This window comes from Drosophila miranda (genome assembly GCF_003369915.1).
Source record: "Drosophila miranda strain MSH22 chromosome Y unlocalized genomic scaffold, D.miranda_PacBio2.1 Contig_Y1_pilon, whole genome shotgun sequence".
Taxonomy (NCBI): domain Eukaryota; kingdom Metazoa; phylum Arthropoda; class Insecta; order Diptera; family Drosophilidae; genus Drosophila; species Drosophila miranda.
In genome coordinates, this window is record NW_022881603.1 from 16,470,759 (window position 1) to 16,485,220 (window position 14,462).

At 41.2% G+C, this 14,462-nt stretch overlaps 1 protein-coding gene across 1 annotated transcript; it reads left to right on the forward strand.

Annotated features, from left to right (window-relative positions):
- Window positions 1–6,554: 6,554 nt before the first annotated feature.
- Window positions 6,555–13,927, forward strand: LOC117189433 (putative uncharacterized protein DDB_G0286901). Its single transcript, XM_033394552.1, has 2 exons — window positions 6,555–7,791; window positions 13,802–13,927. Exons 1-2 carry the CDS (start codon window positions 6,651–6,653, stop codon window positions 13,906–13,908), a joined length of 1,248 nt encoding a protein of 415 aa, XP_033250443.1. The 5' UTR covers window positions 6,555–6,650; the 3' UTR covers window positions 13,909–13,927.
- Window positions 13,928–14,462: the final 535 nt, after the last annotated feature.

The window sequence follows — 14,462 nt, forward strand, 5'->3', positions numbered from 1 at the left end:
TGAAGTAAGAGTCCACTGCAATTAGAACCCCTCCTGCACGTCGAGACGAACGGTCCTTTCTAAAAGTTGTGTACCGACCTGCCAAAACCTCGGAACTAAGAATGTCCGGCTTTAACCAGGTTTCAGTAAACACAATAACGTGGGAAGCAAATGCAACACTATCCCGGAAAAGAATGCTGAGCTTACTACGCAAGCCTCTTACATTCTGATAGGTTACTAAAAGAGAAGTTAGTTTTTTGGAAAGGTGGAAGCAAGACGGGAAGTTGAGGAAGAGGAAGTTGAGGTTGATGGTGGCACACTGGAAAGATTTGAAAGGGATATGGTGGGCCTATTCTTCTTCTTAGCCTTAAACTCCTTCACCACTAAATGCTCCGGCCAAAATTTGGTGGAGCAAATGGTGTCAAATTGAGTTGGGGAGATGCTTATCTTAAACGAGGCTAACTCCCTGGCATAAGAGAAGTTAAATTTCTCCACCTTTAAACCCTCGGCTTTTATTTTGCTTTAAATAAAAGCAATTACATCATTAGATGTGAGGTCAGGGGCCAGCCGTGAAACAAAAACTTGTCGTTTTGGTGGGACTCCCACCAGTGGTTTAGTCACCACAGGTCTAGTACCTGTGGTGGCAATATCCGGAGGTCCGGAACGTCTATTTACTGGTGGGATCGGGATAGACGGGACAACTAGTGAACTTGCGGACACCACGGACACGGACGCTGCAGGCGTACTTGGCTGCACATTCTCCGAGGCGATGAATTTGGGTACCGAATCTGCATCGCCAGCAGCTGTCGTTGCCTTTGGAGTGGCAAACGAGATCAACTGCTGCACACTTGGAGTGGTCGGAGTCAGTTTTTCGGCGGCGCACGGCTGAGTGACGGTTGGCACTTGCAGGTCCCGCGTAGTGACCTTTTTGCGCCTCGGAGACTCATTCAGCAGTTTTAAACCGCTAAACTGAGCCTCCATGGCTAGGAGCCGATCGTATTGGTTTTTGAAACCAACGGTCAGCTCCTTAAAGCCACTCCGCGTCTGCCTCATGAAAGATACCATGTCCTTCTCCACCGCACGGCATGCCACGCAACTGTAATGCAAGCCATTACGTTTGGCTATAGCATCACTCACGAGGCCAGAAAAGCCAGCGCATTTTGCGTGCACTACGCTGTCGCAGAGCCAGCAGGGGACATTCAGCTGATCGTGGGTGATCTGCTTCTTGCAGGTTTTTTTGGCACAGACCACAGCGTATTCCATTTTATTATTATTATTTACAATTACCTGCAAAACAAACTGGTATCAGTCCAATGACACAATTACAATTTACAACGAGGGGGAACGTTGTGAGTTGCTGCGTACACCGCAACTCTACAGTTATACCCGATACTAAGTCAGTATGGCTCTCCTGCGGCAGACGCCGCTAATATTGAACCACACGACAAAGAGTGCGTGCGAGAGAGACAGAAAATCAGTCTGAGCGTGACGTCGGGCGCTGCGTGGCCACTGCAAATTGATTTCTTGCTTTTGGCTACAAAAATGATCCGATCTGATCCAGATTCAGCAATCTGATAGATATAGTCATTATCTATGATTCTGCGTTTTTAGTTTTCTCGAATGTGCACTATTGTGGATGCAACAGATTTTCGTTCTTTGTGGGGGCGAAAGGGGGTGGGGCGAAATTCTGAGATATACGTTTTATAGTGAGATCTAACAGAAGTGCGGATACCAAATTTGGTTACTCTAGCCTTAATAGTCTCTGAGATTTGTGGATGCCCCAGATTTTCGTCCTTTGCGGGGGCGGAAGGGGGTGTGGCGAAATTTGGACACGAAACGGTCAAGGTCAGATATCACAGGAGTGTGGATACCATATTTGGTTGCTCTGGCTCTTATAGGTTCTGAGATCCTTGAACTCATTTTTTTAAATTGGCAAAGCCGACCATGAAACCTGTGTGTTAGAGAGAGACAGAGCGAGAAAGAATGAAATTGTTTTCTTGATTCTGGCTATAATAATTATACGATCTGGGTGAGATTTTACACTCTAGAACATATAGTCATCCTCTACGATTCTGCATTTTTGGTTTTATCGTATCTTTAAAAATGTGGATGCCACAGATTTTCGTCCTTTGTGGGGGCGAAAGTGGGCGGGTCAAAGTTTTGAAATATTTTTGTAGCAGTGACATATCACAGATGTCTGGATCCAAAACATCGTTGCTCTAGCTCTTATAGTCTTTGAGCACTAGGCGCTGAAGGGGACGGACGGACGGACGGACAGACGGACAGACAGACAGGGCTCAATCGACTCGGCTATTGATGCTGATCAAGAATATATATACTTTATGGGGTCGGAAACGATTCCTTCTGGACGTTACACAAATTCACTTTTACCACAAAACTAATATACCCCAATACTCATTTTGAGTATCGGGTATAATTATTTGCAAAACAAATTGGTATCAGTCCAATGTGCCAGACAACGCTCAAAGCGGAATTGGTAAAAAAAAGAGAGCAGAGTAGAGAGCGGTTATAGCGAGAGCTACTAAACAGAGAGCGCTATTGCTCAGAAAGTTTAAAGAGCGAGAGAGAAAGAACAGTTATTGAAGTTGAGGTGATAGCGAGAGAGTGATAAAACAACAAAAGCTACCAGACGAGAGCGGACTGCAATGCAATACTCACTCACTGCAACAACACAAACACAAGCCGACGCCGAAAAATAAAAAGTTAAATAATGTTTTAACACAAATCAAAAGGCATGCACTCGCGTAATAGAATAGGTTTCCAGATTGTTGTCTGGTTAGGAAGTATAATTAGAATTTAGTTAGGAAAACACCGGCTGTTTATTCAAAACAAAAGGAAAAAATGCGGAGCGCAAAACAAAAACACGTCTGATCACTACGAAAGAGAACGAAGGTTCTCTTCTGCGTTGCACGCAGAAAACGAATAAAATATTATGGAATCGCCAGTATTAGCGAAAAAACTTATAGAAAGTAAACAACTTTTTGAAAAGTCGTATAAGTGTATCAACAAGAATACAGTAATAAAAACAGAAACGCTAATACACCATGTCAATAACATAGTAGCACAATATAATAGAATCACACAATTAGTAAGTTCTCGAGATAACAAGCTAACTAGTGAAAACCAGCATCAATGCCAAAGGCTATTACGATCTTTGAATACAAGGTTGACAACCATTGCAGAAAGAAGAGGTATTGAGATACATGTCCCAAAAAGTCTAGGTTCGTTAGCTCATTTTGATGAAAGTCAACTAGACAATATAGATGAATCAAAGCCGATAATAGACACTGAAGTCGAAAGCGACACAGAATTAAATCCTCAATTAGAAAGTATAGACCTTTGCAAAGATATAATAGACACCGACGTCGGAAGCGACTCGGAACTAAAAACCGAAATAACAATATCAGACAAAATGAACCAAGTAGAAAAAGATCGGCAGTACGTGAAACTAGTCTCATCCTCTATCCCAGAGTTTGACGGCAGTAAACAGTCTCTTCAACGTTTCTTAACAGCGTTAAAAATCACGGATAGGACTAAAGGAGATCAAGAAGATCTAGCCATTGAAGTTATCAAATCAAAGATAACGGGCTCTATCCTTTATAAAGTCCAAAGTGAACAAACGATCAATGGCATAATCCAAAAGCTTAATGATAACGTCAAGGGAGAATCCTCTGACGTTATTAAAGCAAAAATATCCAATATTAAACAAAAAGGAAAAACGGCATCTCAATATACCACCGATATTGACAATCTGCGCAAGCAGCTCGAAGCATCATATATTGATGAAGGGCTAGACGCAGATAACGCCAACAAATTTTCGACGAAAGAGTCCATAGCAGCCATGACTCGCAATTGTGAGCATGACAAGCTGCGCCTAATACTTGAAGCAGGCAACTTCAATACTTTCAACGACGCAATGAGTAAATACATCCATTGCAGCACCGAAATAACTGGAAATGCCAGCACAGTATTTCATTACAGAGGCAACAGTGGTCGCGGTTATCGAAGAAGTTACAATAACCGCGGCAATAATAGATCGAACAGAGGTAATTACCAAAACAGAGGTAATTACTATAGTGTTCAAAGTGACCGCCACGATAATTAGATATTGATCTCTAACAACACTGCGCATGTGCCCTGCTGCATATCGATGTTCTCATATCGATGTTCTCATATCGATATTCTTCTTTCGGCGTCTGTCTCTTGCGTATGTTACTCGGAAGCACGTATAATTCTGTATACTTATCTTCTGCTGTCTTACAAATAAAATAACTTTAACAGGTTATGGGCCCAGACACCAATTCACCCAGAAACAGTATAAAACAGAAACAGTGAGAAACAATAAACAATGTTTGGTGCTTAGTGAAAAGCAGTGCTAAAAAAATGGCATCGACTCATTAGTGTATGTGTGTACATAGAAAGGCAAAAGAACAAGTTGAACAAATTCGCATTGTGTTTTTATTTTGATTAGATTTTTGCAGCGAATCGGACCGTTGCCGTGGTTTAAAGTCCAAAATAAAGCAGTCCCAACGGATCAAGAAACACAAAAGCGAACGGAGACTCAAGTGTGTATACCAAAAAGTGCGTATGCCAAGCCGCACAAAACCGCGAGTGTGTATACCCAAAAGTGTGTATACCAAGGCATAGAAAATCGCGAGTGCGTGTGTGTAAATAGAAACTCGGAGGGATACTTAAAAGAAAACGAAAAAACAAAAGAAAGACACGGATAACAGTTTTGTCGTCGTAGTTGCTTTGTGCATGAGACGATCGACAGTTACAAATTTTGCACTGTGGGACAATAAGTATAAAAAATGAGTGGAAATATGAATTTCAATATTGAGAAACTGGACGAAAACAATTATAGCACATGGGAAGTTTTGATGAGAAGTGTTCTCATACAAAATGATTTGTGGCCAATCGTCAGTGGTAAAATTGAGCTTAGTGAAAGTGCAACAAATGAGCAACGTGCAGCTTTTGAACTAAAGGATCAAAAGGCGTTGGCGTAAATTTTACTTTGTGTTAAATCGACCCAACTAAACAATATTAACGAGGTGGAACGTTGTGAGTTGCTGCGGACACCGCAACTCTACAGTTATACCCGATACTAAGTTAGTATGGCTCTCCTGCGGCAGACGCCGCTAATATTGAGTGCGTGCGAGAGAGACAGAAAATCAGTCTGAGCGTGACGTCGGGCGCTGCGTAGCCACTGAAAATTGATTTCTTGCTTTTGGCTACAAAAATGATCCGATCTGATCCAGATTCAGCAACCTGATAGATATGGTCATTATCTATGATTCTGCGTTTTTAGTTTTCTCGAATGTGCAATATTGTGGATGCAACAGATTTTCGTTCTTTGTGGGGGCGAAAGGGGGTGGGGCGAAATTCTGAGATATACGTTTTATAGTGAGATCTAACAGAAGTGCGGATACCAAATTTGGTTACTCTAGCCTTAATAGTCTCTGAGATTTGTGGATGCCCCAGATTTTCGTCCTTTGCGGGGGCGGAAGGGGGTGTGGCGAAATTTGGACACGAAACGGTCAAGGTCAGATATCACAGGAGTGTGGATACCATATTTGGTTGGTCTGGCTCTTATAGGTTCTGAGATCCTTGAACTCATATTTTGCAATTGGCAAAGCCGACCATGAAACCTGTGTGTTAGAGAGAGACAGAGCGAGAAAGAATGAAATTGTTTTCTTGATTCTGGCTATAATAATTATACGATCTGGGTGAGATTTTACACTCTAGAACATATAGTCATCCTCTACGATTCTGCATTTTTGGTTTTATCGTATCTTTAAAAATGTGGATGCCACAGATTTTCGTCCTTTGTGGGGGCGAAAGTGGGCGGGTCAAAGTTTTGAAATATTTTTGTAGCAGTGACATATCACAGATGTCTGGATCCAAAACATCGTTGCTCTAGCTCTTATAGTCTTTGAGCACTAGGCGCTGAAGGGGACGGACGGACGGACGGACAGACGGACAGACAGACAGGGCTCAATCGACTCGGCTATTGATGCTGATCAAGAATATATATACTTTATGGGGTCGGAAACGATTCCTTCTGGACGTTACACAAATTCACTTTTACCACAAAACTAATATACCCCAATACTCATTTTGAGTATCGGGTATAATTATTTGCAAAACAAATTGGTATCAGTCCAATGTGCCAGACAACGCTCAAAGCGGAATTGGTAAAAAAAAGAGAGCAGAGTAGAGAGCGGTTATAGCGAGAGCTACTAAACAGAGAGCGCTATTGCGCCGAAAGTTTAAAGAGCGAGCGAGAAAGAACAGTTATTGAAGTTGCGGTGACAGCGAGAGAGTGATAAAACAACAAAAGCTACCAGACGAGAGCGGACTGCAATGCAATACTCACTCACTGCAACAACACAAACACAAGCCGACGCCGAAAAATAAAAAGTTAAATAATGTTTTAACACAAATCAAAAGGCATGCACTCGCGTAATAGAATAGGTTTCCAGATTGTTGTCTGGTTAGGAAGTATAATTAGAATTTAGTTAGGAAAACACCGGCTGTTTATTCAAAACAAAAGGAAAAAATGCGGAGCGCAAAACAAAAACACGTCTGATCACTACGAAAGAGAACGAAGGTTCTCTTCTGCGTTGCACGCAGAAAACGAATAAAATATTATGGAATCGCCAGTATTAGCGAAAAAACTTATAGAAAGTAAACAACTTTTTGAAAAGTCGTATAAGTGTATCAACAAGAATACAGTAATAAAAACAGAAACGCTAATACACCATGTCAATAACATAGTAGCACAATATAATAGAATCACACAATTAGTAAGTTCTCGAGATAACAAGCTAACTAGTGAAAACCAGCATCAATGCCAAAGGCTATTACGATCTTTGAATACAAGGTTGACAACCATTGCAGAAAGAAGAGGTATTGAGATACATGTCCCAAAAAGTCTAGGTTCGTTAGCTCATTTTGATGAAAGTCAACTAGACAATATAGATGAATCAAAGCCGATAATAGACACTGAAGTCGAAAGCGACACAGAATTAAATCCTCAATTAGAAAGTATAGACCTTTGCAAAGATATAATAGACACCGACGTCGGAAGCGACTCGGAACTAAAAACCGAAATAACAATATCAGACAAAATGAACCAAGTAGAAAAAGATCGGCAGTACGTGAAACTAGTCTCATCCTCTATCCCAGAGTTTGACGGCAGTAAACAGTCTCTTCAACGTTTCTTAACAGCGTTAAAAATCACGGATAGGACTAAAGGAGATCAAGAAGATCTAGCCATTGAAGTTATCAAATCAAAGATAACGGGCTCTATCCTTTATAAAGTCCAAAGTGAACAAACGATCAATGGCATAATCCAAAAGCTTAATGATAACGTCAAGGGAGAATCCTCTGACGTTATTAAAGCAAAAATATCCAATATTAAACAAAAAGGAAAAACGGCATCTCAATATACCACCGATATTGACAATCTGCGCAAGCAGCTCGAAGCATCATATATTGATGAAGGGCTAGACGCAGATAACGCCAACAAATTTTCGACGAAAGAGTCCATAGCAGCCATGACTCGCAATTGTGAGCATGACAAGCTGCGCCTAATACTTGAAGCAGGCAACTTCAATACTTTCAACGACGCAATGAGTAAATACATCCATTGCAGCACCGAAATAACTGGAAATGCCAGCACAGTATTTCATTACAGAGGCAACAGTGGTCGCGGTTATCGAAGAAGTTACAATAACCGCGGCAATAATAGATCGAACAGAGGTAATTACCAAAACAGAGGTAATTACTATAGTGTTCAAAGTGACCGCCACGATAATTAGATATTGATCTCTAACAACACTGCGCATGTGCCCTGCTGCATATCGATGTTCTCATATCGATGTTCTCATATCGATATTCTTCTTTCGGCGTCTGTCTCTTGCGTATGTTACTCGGAAGCACGTATAATTCTGTATACTTATCTTCTGCTGTCTTACAAATAAAATAACTTTAACAGGTTATGGGCCCAGACACCAATTCACCCAGAAACAGTATAAAACAGAAACAGTGAGAAACAATAAACAATGTTTGGTGCTTAGTGAAAAGCAGTGCTAAAAAAATGGCATCGACTCATTAGTGTATGTGTGTACATAGAAAGGCAAAAGAACAAGTTGAACAAATTCGCATTGTGTTTTTATTTTGATTAGATTTTTGCAGCGAATCGGACCGTTGCCGTGGTTTAAAGTCCAAAATAAAGCAGTCCCAACGGATCAAGAAACACAAAAGCGAACGGAGACTCAAGTGTGTATACCAAAAAGTGCGTATGCCAAGCCGCACAAAACCGCGAGTGTGTATACCCAAAAGTGTGTATACCAAGGCATAGAAAATCGCGAGTGCGTGTGTGTAAATAGAAACTCGGAGGGATACTTAAAAGAAAACGAAAAAACAAAAGAAAGACACGGATAACAGTTTTGTCGTCGTAGTTGCTTTGTGCATGAGACGATCGACAGTTACAAATTTTGCACTGTGGGACAATAAGTATAAAAAATGAGTGGAAATATGAATTTCAATATTGAGAAACTGGACGAAAACAATTATAGCACATGGGAAGTTTTGATGAGAAGTGTTCTCATACAAAATGATTTGTGGCCAATCGTCAGTGGTAAAATTGAGCTTAGTGAAAGTGCAACAAATGAGCAACGTGCAGCTTTTGAACTAAAGGATCAAAAGGCGTTGGCGTAAATTTTACTTTGTGTTAAATCGACCCAACTAAACAATATTAACGAGGTGGAACGTTGTGAGTTGCTGCGGACACCGCAACTCTACAGTTATACCCGATACTAAGTTAGTATGGCTCTCCTGCGGCAGACGCCGCTAATATTGAGTGCGTGCGAGAGAGACAGAAAATCAGTCTGAGCGTGACGTCGGGCGCTGCGTAGCCACTGAAAATTGATTTCTTGCTTTTGGCTACAAAAATGATCCGATCTGATCCAGATTCAGCAACCTGATAGATATGGTCATTATCTATGATTCTGCGTTTTTAGTTTTCTCGAATGTGCAATATTGTGGATGCAACAGATTTTCGTCTTTTGTGGGGCGGAAAGGGGTGGGGCGAAATTCTGAGATATACGTTTTATAGTGAGATCTAACAGAAGTGCGGATACCAAATTTGGTTACTCTAGCCTTAATAGTCTCTGAGATTTGTGGATGCCCCAGATTTTCGTCCTTTGCGGGGGCGGAAGGGGGTGTGGTGAAATTTGGACACGAAACGGTCAAGGTCCGATATCACAGGAGTGTGGATAACAAATTTGGTTGCTCTGGCTCTTACAGGTTCTGAGTTCCTTGAACTCATATTTTGCAATTGACAAAACCGACCATGAAACCTGTGTGTTAGAGAGAGACAGAGCGAGAAAGAATGAAATTGTTTTCTTGATTCTGGCTAAAATCATTATACGATCTGGTTCAGATTTTGCACTGTAGAAGATATGGCCATCCTCACCGATTCTGCGTTTTTGGTTTTATCGTATCTTTAAAAATGTGGATGCCACAGATTTTCGTCCTTTGTGGGGCGGAAGTGGGCGGGGCGAAGTTTTAAAATATTTTTGTAGCAGTCACGTATCACAGAAGTCTGGATCCAAACCATCGTTGCTCTAGCTCTTATAGTCTTTGAGCACTAGGCGCTGAAGGGGACGGACGGACGGACGGACGGACGGATGGACGGACGGACAGACGGACAGACAGACAGAGCTCAATCGACTCGGCTAGTGATGCTGATCAAGAATATATATACTTTATGGGGTCGGAAACGATTCCTTCTGGACGTTACACACATCCACTTTTACCACAAATCTAATATACCCCAATACTCATTTTGAGTATCGGGTATAAAAATTGTGTATCGTCGTCACAGGCATGGCAAAAGCTAAAGAAAATTCACAGGCCAAGCGGACCAGCAAGGGTAGTGCTTTTAATTAAACAATTGTTGACGTTAAAAATGTCGGATGGTATAAGTGCACAGGAATATTTGCGGAAATTCCAGGTGGTACACGAGGCTTTAGCAGAGGTCAACATAAAGGTTGATGAAAACGTCTTATCAGTTGTGTTGCTAAATGGTTTGCCTAAATCGTATGAAAGTTTTGTTGTTGCGATTGAGACGCGAGATGATTTGCCGAGCTTGAGCATGCTAAAAATAAAAATTTCTGAAGAAGCGAATAGGCAGGAAGATAGCATTAGCAAGGAAATTACAAGTAGCGCGGAACTACACGCCAGTTATGACAACAACAATTTTAAGAAAAACTTTAAGAAGGGCAAAAAGTGTTTTAAGTGCGGAAAGGAAGGGCATTTTAAATCCGAATGCCGTGCTAAAAGCAAGCAGGAAGGAGCAAACAACAAGGGCGCAAACAGTAAAAGCGGGGAAAGATTGGGTACAATGCTTTGCGTAACCGAATATGCCAAAGTGGAACCAGAAAAATATGTACCAATCCTAAGTTTAGCTAAGCCAAATGACCAGATGTTAAATGCATGGTGCATAGACAGTGGCGCAACGGCGCATCTATGTTGTGACAAGGAACGCTTTGTGTCGTTCACGAAAGATAATCAAAAAGTATTTTTAGCCGGCGGTAAATCACTTATTGCTGAAGGGCATGGAACTGTTCAAGTAAAGTTCGGTGATAGATCCGTTACGCTGGAAAAGGTTATCTTGGTACCAGATTTGCAGTACAATTTTATATCGGTCACAAAACTATTAAAACATGGAAAAAAAAGTTGTGTTTGAGAAAAATCAAGCGATGATTTTTGAAAACGGAAAAATAGTTATAAAGGCACATCTGGAAAATGGATTGTTTATGGTTCAGGACAATCAGGAAAAGTGTATGAACATTGTAAATGTTGAGGCAGATGCATTCAAATGGCACAATAGGTTCGGCCATGTACATTTTGACGCATTAAAAAAAATGGTTAACAAGGAGATGGTAATAGGTCTCAAGGGCATATACAAGCCAAAACAAGTGTGTGCAACATGCGCAAAAAGTAAAATTTGCGTGCAACCATTTCAATCGAGCACAAACAGGTCAAAGGGCGTTCTAGACTTAATACATACTGATGTATGCGGTCCAATGCAAAAGCAGTCAATGGGAGGCAATCGATATTTCGCCACATTTATTGATGATTGTTCAAGATATGTATCAGTAAGTTTCCTAAAAACCAAAGATCAGGTTTTCGAGGCTTTTAAAGAATTTAAAAGTCAAGTTGAGTGCCAAACTGGGAGAAAAGTCAAGGTTTTACGAAGTGACAATGGCCGAGAATACATATCAAACGTTTTTGATAATTACCTAAACCAAAATGGAATAAAGCGAAACTTAACAGTGCCATATACACCTCAACAAAACGGAGTTCCAGAAAGGGCCAACAGAACATTGGTAGAAATGGCAAGAAGTATGCTGCTGCATGCTGGGTTAAGTGAATGCTATTGGGCAGAAGCGATTCGAACTGCCACGTATTTGCGAAATAGAGTGGCAAGCAGCTGCTTGAGCGGGGTGACACCTTTTGAAATATGGACAGGTAGAAAGCCAGTGGTATCGCATTTAAGAGTTTTTGGCTCAGTAGCGATAGCTCTAGATAAAACAAAGAAATCAAAGTTCGCACAGAAAGGCTTAGAGTATATAATGGTGGGCTACTCGGATACGGCCAAAGCATACCGTTTGGTCAGTAAAGAAACCAGGAAACTCGTAGAGAGTAGGGATGTCATTTTTGTAGAACCTGAAGGGGGCAAACTAGATGCATCATGTTCCAATGACATGGCATCAATTGAGGTTCAACAAAACCAGGACTCTGAACCCGAAATGGATAGCGAGCAATTTAAAGATCCAGAAAATGAGCCAGAAAATCAGGAGGAGATTAGGTCTAGTAATGACATTCTTGTAATTCCAGAACCAATAAGAGGACCAGGACGCCCAACCATAGTACGGACGGGCAAACCAGGACGACCAAGGAAGCAGTATCATATGCTCAATGCGATACTGGCAGCAGACGTACAAGTTCCACAAAACTACGCACAAGCTGAACGGTCTACTGAAGGCGAGATATGGAAAGCATCAATGAAGGACGAGTACGAATCTCTCGTGAAGAACGGCACGTGGTCGCTTACTAAATTGCCTAGCGGGAAAAAGTCCATTGGATGCAGATGGGTTTATGCAGTTAAGTCCAATCCGGATGGAAGCGTGAACAGGCTCAAATCACGTCTGGTGGCGAAAGGTTGTAGCCAACACTACGGATCGACTACAAGGAAACATTTGCACCAGTTGTACGCCACGCAACTATCAGGTTGATAATTGCACTTGCAGTCGAACATGGTCTCCACCTACATCAAATGGATGTTGTCACGGCGTATCTCAACGGCGAATTGGAAGATGAGGTTTTTATGAGACAACCTGAGGGCTTCATCAGCGAAGTTCACCCAAATCACGTTTTGAGGCTTCACAAAAGTATATATGGCCTAAAACAATCAGGAAGAGTGTGGAACTCTACGTTGGATGCAACGCTGAGACGCATTGGTTTTATACCGACTGTCAACGAACCCTCTCTGTATTGTAAGCCAGGTAAAAATATGTGTCTAATAGCTGTCTACGTAGATGACATTATTTTGGCGTGTAAGGATATCAAGATAAAGATCGCAGCAGAATTTGATGTGGTTGACATCGGGCCTATGCAATACTTTTTAGGTATTGAGTTGAAACGTGAAGGCAGTACGGGTGCGATTTCAATCAGCCAACGGAAGTATATTAGAGAGTTGCTCGAACAGTACAATTTGAAAGATTGTCGACAGACGTCCACGCCTCTTGAAGCTGGTTACCAGGTGGCATGCAACAAAGAGGACTGCCGCAGGGTCGACATCACATCGTTCCAAAAGCTAATTGGAGAGTTATCTTATCTTGCTGTTATGACTCGTCCGGACATTGCGCATTCGGTGAACAAATTAGCACAACGTACCAAGGATCCTCATTCCGAGCACATCCTTCGATATTTGGCAAAAACTATCGACTGGGAGATATGCTACACAAAGCAAGGAAAGGCAATTGAGTGTTTTGTTGATGCAGATTGGGCAAGTGATATGACGAACCGAAAGTCATTCACTGGCTATGTATGCATGTTGGCAGGAGGAGCGGTTTCTTGGGAGTCAAGAAAGCAATCGACGGTTTCCCTCAGTTCCACGGAGGCAGAGTACATAGCCTTATCATCTGCAGCAAAAGAGGCGATATACTTTCGCAGCCTACTGATTGACTTGAAGCTGATGTCCAAGGAGTCAGCTATTCAGATGTACGGCGACAACATTGGAGCACAGCAGCTTGCTAGAAACCCCATGTTTCATGCACGTACAAAGCACATCGACGTCAAGATACATCATATTCGAGAGGTTCTCAAGAGAGGTGAAGTCAACATTGCGTATCTGCCAACCGATGAGATGATAGCAGATGTCCTCACAAAGAACTTAGCCAAGGTTAAGCACCATAAATTTTTATTCGCATTTGGTTTAAAAGATCGTTTATAAGTGCTTGACATGTTATTGGATATTAGTTAAGTATATTTAAAGTTTGTAAACATGCGTTGTGTTGAGGAGTGTTGAAAGTGACCGCCACGAGAATTAGATATTGATCTCTAACAACACTGCGCATGTGCCCTGCTGCATATCGATGTTCTCATATCGATGTTCTCATATCGATATTCTTCTTTCGGCGTCTGTCTCTTGCGTATGTTACTCGGAAGCACATATAATTCTGTATACAAATCTTCTGCTGTCTTACAAATAAAATAACTTTAACATATAGTAACAATAACCAAAATAATTACAGGGGCAATTACAGAGGCCAAAATAGAGGAAACTCTAGGGGCCAGGGCAACTCAAACACAGGCCAAAATAATGCCAAATAAACCAAAATATCAGGAATCGGCGAAGGTTCAGTTTTTTCAAAAGGTTTAGCATTCGTAGAATTATCTACAGGAAAGTATATAATCCCACACGATTATCATTTAGTTGAACAAAACTTTCCAATCCCTAGCGATGGCATTATAGGTATAGACTTCATTAAAAAATTCAATTGCCTATTAGATTGTACACATACTAGTGACACTCTAATACTACGGCAAAACAATCATAACTTCCCAATAAACATACCTATCACACACACTTGTGATAATAATGCCACAATTCTTCCAGCACGCGCTGAAGTTGTCCGACAAATAAAATTAGCGTCAACAGAACATACTGTTCTAATCCCGAATCAAGAAATTGAGGACGGAATATTCATTGGAAATACAATTTCCAATAAAAACAACATTTTTGTCCGAGTGTTGAATACAACAAATTCAACCAAAATCCTAAATATTAATAAAATAAAAACCGAAATGCTAAGTGACTATGATATAGTCCAAGAAATTAGCAAGGATAGACACGAAGATGTCATGAAAAAGCTAACTAAAAACTT

Excerpts from the sequence above, each read along its gene's own strand:
- LOC117189433 (XM_033394552.1), top strand. The coding sequence starts at position 6,651 with ATGGAATCGCCAGTATTAGCGAAAAAACTTATAGAAAGTAAACAACTT. Across the intron at positions 7,792-13,801 it reads CCAAAACAGAGGTAATTACT|ATAGTAACAATAACCAAAAT; the intron begins ATAGTGTTCAAA and ends TAACTTTAACAT.